At 45.4% G+C, this 8,987-nt stretch overlaps 2 protein-coding genes across 2 annotated transcripts; one reads left to right on the top strand and one right to left on the bottom strand.

The window, feature by feature from the left end:
* Positions 1 to 286: 286 nt before the first annotated feature.
* Positions 287 to 905, bottom strand: ATNIH1004_008643 (uncharacterized protein; the record flags this gene model as incomplete). The annotated part of the gene is made up of 3 exons (XM_033573248.1): positions 287 to 338; positions 391 to 412; positions 566 to 905. The coding sequence occupies 3 exons, from the start codon at positions 903 to 905 to the stop codon at positions 287 to 289; spliced, it is 414 nt and encodes a 137-aa protein (XP_033423800.1).
* A 1,353-nt stretch (positions 906 to 2,258) lies between these two features.
* On the top strand, positions 2,259 to 6,815 carry ATNIH1004_008642 (uncharacterized protein; the record flags this gene model as incomplete). Its single annotated transcript, XM_033573247.1, has 6 exons — positions 2,259 to 2,681; positions 2,746 to 2,787; positions 2,845 to 3,123; positions 3,176 to 3,273; positions 3,682 to 6,758; positions 6,808 to 6,815. The coding sequence occupies 6 exons, from the start codon at positions 2,259 to 2,261 to the stop codon at positions 6,813 to 6,815; spliced, it is 3,927 nt and encodes a 1,308-aa protein (XP_033423799.1).
* Between the last annotated feature and the right edge of the window lie 2,172 nt (positions 6,816 to 8,987).

Genomic DNA, 8,987 nt, shown 5'->3' with positions numbered 1-8,987 from the left:
TTATTAATTATCCGCCTGTATTTACCAGTCCTCGGCCAGTTGCGAAGAGTTATGATGAGCACTATACGTTTATGCCCAAGAACGCCCGGTTCCCTGAAATACTTTCCACTTACATAGCTTCTATCATCATTTGCCTACACATAATTGACACAGTGACCAAGGTCATCATCGTTCTTCGTATATTCGCTATTGAAGTCTTCGTTGATTGATGTAAAAACAAAGAAAGCGTTTATATGGTGCCGAGAAATCCATAGGCCGCAGAGTATCAAACTGCCTCATTTCGTGCTTATGGCCTTGAACAATACTTGGAGTTGAGGTAGCACATGTCATTGAAAATTCTATTCTCAGTTAGCACTCAGAGTCATAAAAGCTGATGCCTGGCCAACGCACTCGTGCCTAATAGATTTAGACTCTGGCCAATTAATGATATGAGAAAGGTTAAAATTCAGACTATACAGCCGGATACGATCATCGCACTGGTGTACTGGTTCACTAGGAGGAAAGAATTTCCAGTATTGCCTTAAAAAACTGCTGTTTAGCCTAACCGTCTCTCGTCGCCACATACCCAGTTCATATTCATTGTGCGCGTAGAAGCCACGCGCACCAAATATCACTGGCTCATTTGTATCAAGATTGCTTGCGATGTTGCCCTCGCAAAGATTTCCATGTACGAGACAGGGTTTGAGGATACGACCTTGCTGTTGGAGTGCGGGAAGTAGCTTGGGAATAACTTCGTCCACCAACTGACTAAATGCAAGCTCGTATGGAGCCCAAGAGCCATTCAGCTGGATTTCCAGTTCAAACAAATTTGACAGTATTTTTGTGAAAAGTGCCGACCAATCGGAAGTCCACGCATAGTCTACTTTCACCTTACCATGGTAGATGGGGACGTGAAAGCCGAACATTCCTGTAGGGGAAACGCTTTTTCTGTGGACATCAGCAACACGAGCACAAAATCCAATAGGGTCTGGTATTTCATTGGTCATTTCCACAAAGTCGTAGAGAACAAAATCTTGACCCGTGCCGCAGTTGCCTCCTGTTGTTTCTTTTGTGCCATTGTCGGCCCCCCTTTCTCTCTCCTTTCTTCCATTTCCTCTCTCTTCAAGACCTTCAAGACCTTGAAGGTTGAAGGTTGAAGGTTGAAGGTTGAAGGTTGAAGGTTGAATGTTGAATGTTGAATGTTGAAGGTTGAAGGTTGAAGGCTGAAGGCTGAAGGTCTGAGGTTTGGAAGCTACCCAGAACACGAGGCCTGGGCACTAAACTGGAGTCAAGGAGATGTAATGCACCCATGCAATGAAACTCCCCTGCAAGGGCCCTCCAGCTCTGCTGATTGCACTATATAAGGATCAGTCTATAAGCGTCGACCGTCGTCACAGCGCTAACTATCGTACCATCTTCAGGAAATAAGACCTGTGCTCACCATTCGCGGTACTAGCAAAAATACGTGCGGTAGAGGCCCAATGCGAGGAACGCCATGCATTAGCCTCCACTACTTCAGCCTCAAAAACTTCTGGAGGTAAGTCTAGTTATTGTTAGCCACACGGTACCTCAGACCGGACAGCGAATACTGACTTGCAAGTAAGTCTTGAGTGAGGGGGAAGTTGCCCTTTGTTTTTGGGGGATGCGACATGATTAAAATACCTCCGGCTTGGAAAGACGTAAACAGATAAAAGGCAAAAGGAACTATTTATCATTGAGAAACAATGACCACCACCCGTGAAGGCATCAGCCAGTGCTATTTAACCGCCGAACAATGTGACTATGTCTCAAAGCTGCAGAGCACCCCGCTCCTGGAACTTTTGTTTGGTGGAGGTGAGCGGTCGGCGCCAAATATGTGGGTAATGCCCTAATCCGATACTCTCAGGAAAACGAATCAGTGTTGAGTGGTAGCCCCACTCTGCTTGGTCTATGGAGATGGACGCTTATTATTGGTCCTGGGTCGCTTGTTGATGGTCAAGTATAAAGTAGCTAGTGCAGCTTGAAGACAAGAATAGAAAGCTATCCAGGATCAGTCACCAATTATGCCCTTTGAATATAGGATGGCGTGTCCTCCGTACGCTGGGAGATTCCAGCAGTTTGTGTTCCCCTCTTCTGGACGGAATACCTGGAAATCAACTTTGCCTTCTTAATCAGTGTTTTAGTTTTACGCTTGTCAGTTATATAGTACTGTCGCTGAGATCACGTTTGTCAAATTATTTGCGTTATATTCTTCAAATTTGATTTACTGCACCAAGCTTAAAGTATCCACGATCAGAAGTATGACTGGTACCGAGCGGTTAACTGCTGGTCGAAAACGTGCGACCAGTTCAATTTCAAGCAGTGAGAGACGATTTTACGATGACAAAACAAAGCCGCACAATCCATATGGCATCACCGTCTTGTGTGAACCAGTTAATGTGGCTCCCACTGTGGATATTATTTTTGTTCATGGCCTAGCTGGCACGAGCATGTATACTTGGTCAAAGAAGGATAGATTTGATAGACTCGCTCGATTCTGGCCTTTGAAATGGTTGCGCGATGAAGGCTTCTTACAGACAGCGCGGATCTCTACTTTCGGCTACTATGCAAATATCAGCCCGCGAGGCCCAAAAAACACGTTGACCATTGCAGATTTTTCGAATCAATTATTGTCTGATTTGAAATTCGCAGTGGATATTGATGAAGAATACCAATATGGAAGCGTGAGATCTAGAATCCTATTACTCTCGTATTGCGATAATCAATACAAACTCTGACGATTTACAGATTCCAATAATTTTCGTCGTCCATTCCATGGGAGGGCTTGTGGTAAAAAAGGTACAGTGGTTCTACTATTTTGCAGATGGTATGCTAAGAAGCCAACAGGCTTGCGTTGTCGGTCAACTAGATACAAAATTCAACGGAATTGCTCGGTCCACTTGCAGTATATTGTTTCTGGCTACCCCTCATAAAGGCTCAGATTGTGCGAACATCTTAAGCCGTGGGCTCAAGTTTCCGTTGCTGCCGTCGAGGGAATATGTTAAGGAACTAGAAGAAGATGCAAGAGGTTTGAAACAACTTAACCAGGAGTTCCAAAGGATACCGAACCTTACCATTGTGTCCTTCTACGAAACAATTGCTTGCACTTTTGGGCCATGGCAAAAGGTATGTTTCCGTGCCATGTCATGTACTAATGCCCTTCGCTCAATAAACTTAGACAATTGTGAAAAGGGAGTCTGCTGTATCAGGCTACCCCGAAGAAACAGTAATTTCCTTGGTTGCCGATCACCGAGGCGTTTGCAAATTCTCTTCTAAGTATGATCGGAGTTATACAACTATAACAGGCGTTTTGAAAAATGTGGTAAGAGAGCATGGTCTACAAGATGTCCAACCGCGGGACTACCAGTCAATTCGAGAACTTAGGCTTGTTCAGTCTTTCTTAGCCGTGACAAGAGAAACATTCGACGATCATGAATTCTACTCTCAGAATCGAGCACAGTACTCCTGTCGGTGGATTTTATCAGAGCCAAAGTTTACAAACTGGTTGAAAGATAAATCTCCGAAACCACGGATACTCTGGTTGAACGGTCATGTTGGATCTGGCAAATCAGTTCAATCATCCTACGTGATCGATTATATTAAAGAAGAATGCCGCTGGCCGTGCCAATTCTATTATTTTAGGCCTGATATAAATTCCAGGAGATCTTTAACTTATTGCCTCAGAACTATTGCCTACCAGGCTGTCTGCTCAGTTCCAGAGTTCCGGAAGAAACTTGCCAAAGTGGCCGAAACGGGGCATGTGTTGGACCACAACGATATGCGGGTAATCTGGCAGGAGCTATTTATCGCCGGACTTTTCAATATTAGTGTGCCTAGGGTATCTTTCTGGGTGATAGATGGTTTGGATGCGTGTGATACACCATGGCTGCTCGACCCGTTCATGGGTTTAATATCCTCATTATCCTACCCCCTGCGTATTATGTTTATCAGCCGCCCAACCCTCGCACCGTCCCTCATGGCAAAACTAGTATCCTCTGAGCAGTCCGACTTTGAACAAATTCATATGCCAGGCGCCGGTATCAGGGAGTTCACTCAAGAAGAAATGCAAAATCTAAGTGTCCTTCAGGATCCAAACTTGAAGCGAAAATTGGTGGACATTATGCTCCAACGTTCAAAAGGGAACTTCAAGTGGGTCAATATGGCGTTGAGAGAGCTCCGTCAATGTACAAATGAGGATCGCCTGATAGAAATTCTCGAAGAGTTTAGAGGCGAACCCGCGTTGCATTATAGGCGCATAGACAACGCGCTCGTGGCTGGGCTAAACAGCCGCGAAAAGGAGTTGGGAGCCACAATTCTCATGTGGGTAACCTATTCCAGAAGACAAATGACCCTGGAAGAGCTGGCAGCCGCTATATGTCTTGAAGAAGAAGATACCATTGAGATTCATCGAAAAATATACCGAGTATGCGGCGATCTTACTGTTGTTGACAGTAAAGCTAGAGTCAAAATATCCGACAATGTTGCCATTCAAGATTTACCTGAGCTCTTATCCACAACCAGCTTTGCTGCAACTGCACCAGATGCGCATGTTACTATGTTCAGACGTTGCCTCTCAGCTCTCAGAGATCCAGTGTTGAGAGTCGGAAAGCCAAACCCGAATATTCAGCCCTTTCTGGAGTACGCTGCTACATCCTGGTTTTATCATCTATCGGCAGTGGATGGAACTGTGAAAGACGGTCACTTTTCCAGAATGGCAAACTGTTTTCACCCTCTGGTAGAGTTTTTTGACAGTCCATTTGTACTAATCTGGGTATGTTTTCTTGCGTCGATGCCTCAGCTTCTTGCACTAGAGCAAGCAGCTCAGGCCATAACCCTGTGCCTCTTCAAGATGTCTGAAAACATACCAGAGACAGCCATCCGTAATGCAAGTGAGGAAGGAGCCAGGGTGAGGTTGCAAATGTGGTCAAAAGACCTTGTCAAAATACTTGGTCGATTTGGAGACCAACTGATATCGCACCCACTCACTATATACGATCTAATACCACGATTTTGTCCACCCCGGTCGCGTATTCATAGTCAGTTCTGCGCGAACAATTCAACTTCTGGACTGGAAATCAAAGGCATGCCATTTAAATCCTGGGATGAAACTTTCAGCAAAATTGCCGCTGGAAGGAGCTACAGAGCGGAAAATATTGTTTGTGGTGATAAATATTTTGCTCTCTCCACAAAATCACCGCAAGGTGGTATTAAAATATTTCGCTCTCGTACCTGTGAAGAACTGCTGGAAATCAGCCATGGAGAAAGAGTGATGGCACTACGACTGAGTTTTTCAGGTGATCTACTGGCGTCGTACGGACGTCACAGCACCAAAGTCTGGGATCTAGTCACAGGACGCCAAATTTACATCGCCCCCAACCCACAGGCCACCAATATACTGGCCATAACTTTCGCGAAGAAAGACAGCATTCTCCTGGTATGCACAGATGATGGTTTTTTTCGCAGAGCCAGCATGGAGTCAAATTCGGGAGGCTGGCAAGTGCTGGACTTCAGGCTCACTGAAGGAAGCCAGTCCAATCTGGGTCGCTTTGTGGTTCCGCTCACGGCCGCTTTCAACACTGACGGAACTCGGTTGGCTATAGTATGCCCGAGAGTAGCTTTAAAGGCCTACAAAGTTGATCCCAGGAATGAGAACAGAGTTTATAAACTTGTGGGAGAGACCGGTCTAACAAATGTGATGCAAGTTGATTGGGCCCCAATCACTGGCCATATAGTTGGGGTCGGCAATGATGGCACCGTTTTCAAATGGCATCCACAAGAGCAAAGAGCCGAAACATTTCAAGACTCGGCTGTAGGCGTACGGTGCAGCCCAAACAGTCAATTTCTCGTTGTTAGCTACGCAAACGGTGCACTAGGAATACGGGACTTCCATGACTATTCAAGTATCCATAGCATCTTCTCTCCAACGACAGTGACGGAATTTTGCATTAGTCCAGATAGCCGGCGAATATATGACTTGCGAGACTCTCACTGTACCGTCTGGGAACCAACCCCACTGACGCAAAACTCCAGCTCTAGGCATGCGAACTACAAACTAACTAAAAAGGCCTCCCACGACCAAGAAGAAGCTGCTAAATCGTTCGAGCCCATAACAGCACTCGCTGTGGGCTGCGTTACGTCGAGATATTGTACTGGTGGTCTTGATGGCAAGATCAAAGTTTTCGAAAGCGGTAGTTATGAACAGGAAGTCGACTTAACAAACCTCTCAATCGAACATTTGGCTTGGAGCAACGACGAAAAGTTCTTGGCCATTGGTGACCTAGGCAACTGGCTAAGAATATTGTCCATCGAACACGGAGAGCAAGAGCATTCTAAGATACAACTGGTCTTTGAGTCGTCCGTTGGAGAAAGCATCCACCAATTCCTATTTGGTAGGAATTCGACAGAGCTACTAGTCGTGACTCAAGAGTCATTTCTTGTTTTTAAACTTGCCAATGGATTTCATCCAACCAGATGGCGACTCCCGAAGAAAGGTTGCCAATGGATCAACCACCCGTGTTACGAGGCCCTACTTGTTGGTTTCAATCCAGAAGGAGCAATAGTTGCTCGATGGGATAACTTGGGGGAATATGACATCCTGAATTTCTGTGTGCCATTGCACAAACCCGGTGAAAACGAACATTTCTCGCATGCAAGTGCAACCTCAATGACTACACATATAGTGAGAGCAGTTTTTGCCTCCCAGTTCGAGCCTAAAGTTCTTCTTCAGCTTTATCACCCAGGATCGCCGAATCAGGACAAGGGTACTGTCTACATAGTTAACTGTGAAGAGCTTGTTGACAAATCCCCAAGGAAAATAATAGACGCGAGAGATCTGCCCGAAACATTAGGGAGGATCCTACTAACACCGCTCGGAATTTTGCCTGACCAGAGTGTCGCATCATCGTCAATTCCTGTGAGCTCAAGGCAAAATCGATTTATATTTATTGACGATGAGTCGTGGATTTGTTCAGCGGCTCTAGATAGATCTGGTACTGATTGCAGCGTTAAACGCTTCTTTTTCCTTCCTCGAGACTGGTTGAGTATGGAGAGGGGGCTTATTAGACTGACAAAAGAAGGGGACATTATTTGCCCGAAAAATGGGGACGCTATTTTTATTAAGAATGGCTTTAATAAAGAGTGGACCGATTAGTGTAGCCACAACTCCGTTTCTGAGTTATCCTAGAGTTTACGTTTTAAAAACAAGTAGACATTTTATTACATACATATGCGCTAGATCCAATTCATATAGGCAGTTTGTGTAGGTGAAGTTGTGGCCTTCATTAGGGGGCAATTGGGACTTAAGTGAGCGAGATTTCAACAGACCGTCTCTCCACCCGTCCCTGGATTTAACTGACGAATGTAGTAAAAAGTCCAAGATGCTCTTTTCAACCGAGTTGCATTCCCTGATGTCAGTGGAGGAATTTTACCCACTTCTCCTTTCTAGACAAGCCCATCACGGAGTCCCATGTTGGTAAAGAAACACTCATAGCCTAGTTGCGTGAGTCCTTATGTCTAGAGACTATTAAATCACGGTTGGTACACTTGTGGTTCACCGAGCGGGTTGATATTACCCTTGCCCAAAGGTAGCGCCTGGGGTGCCCTGGGAGGCATCCAGGGTTGTGAGATCGCGCCGAGTTCTCCCATGTTACGTTGCGCTCATCCGTGATACAGGAAATCAAGAGGAGAATTCCAGGGTCAGGATACTGGTTATACACGCCTCGGGCTGATACCTGACGACAATAATCACGTAGCATGCAAGCAGAAATGTGACGGCTGAAGATTCTGTTAGGCGAGTAAATACCATTAGGTAAATGGTTCAGTGCAAATTGCAGCCATGTAGAGATAGAATGTGGCTTCTAGCCTTTGTTCTAGAGCCCGGGAAGAGTGTCCAGATGTTGTCTCATATCTTAGGGCGTATCGACTTGCTGAGATCGGGGTGTCATGAGCGCCGGACAGATTTGTAGACTTGCGACAAAGCTGTAAAACACTGGGGCATAAACTAGGGGTCGTATTGCACTTGTACGATAGCGTATACTTGGACTACTTATGGTGAATTGGGTAATGTAAGGGGAATCCAGGTATCCTGATAGTTCGAAATGCCGAGAGGGAATAGCCTTTCAAGTCAGGTGTGTGGGATATCTTTCCAGCTAGTAAAATATGTGGCCAAGCGACCAACACACAAAATCAGTCTCAACGGCTAGAGCTCTTCCTACGAGTGATTGTACCTGGTATGGTACTAGCTACAAATCACGCTATACACAAAGCAATGTTAAGGATATCGTGCTGCTCTGGGACATGGATTATTACCTGCCGAACAGCTTTCAGTGATCCCCAACAGATACTGTCGCCCCTGCGCAGGCATCGATTTTAGCTTTAATAAACACCGCCAAAATGCCACCTAAAACCCGCAACTCCCCTATAGTGTTGCTTGCGGCTTCTGTTAACGGACAATCCGCAATGGAACCTATCCTATCGGCAAGCTTTAGCAGGAAGATTATGAAGCAAGGAATGCTTGTCTGTAGGAGATGGCAGGGTGCTCACCCTGCCTCTACTAAGCTGTGTCGCTCTTTGTGATGAATACAGAAGCTAGCATGATTAGTATATTCGCAATTATGGAATGGAACCACTCTTTCCATAAGACAAATCCCTGTTGCACATTAACCTCAGAGGTTTGTTCACGCTACTGCACATCCTTGAGGCGACGGGTGAAATGAATATCTGCCTGGGCTATCCTTAGTTTCGAGCTGATAGAGACGTATGTGTGTATTATCTCTTATATTTTCTGCACATTTGTTGCCTTTCGCAGTCAAGAGTTATGCCTGGCTGTCTACTAAATGAAAATATTATTTAAGCTTCCAGAGCCTCCACGGATAGTGAGAGTTTTCGGCCAGTCCATGAAGCAGAGTTTTAAGCCCTAAAGCTCTTGTTGAAATCTCTATTTCGTCTCTTTGGGATATTAGTCGCTAACTAACAACGCAAGGGATAAATGT

This window comes from Aspergillus tanneri, assembly GCF_003426965.1.
Source record: "Aspergillus tanneri strain NIH1004 chromosome Unknown AapTan_6_pilon_pilon_pilon, whole genome shotgun sequence".
NCBI lineage: Eukaryota > Fungi > Ascomycota > Eurotiomycetes > Eurotiales > Aspergillaceae > Aspergillus > Aspergillus tanneri.
Note: the sequence above shows the minus strand (reverse complement) of the source record. Positions and strands in the feature narration are given on the sequence as shown.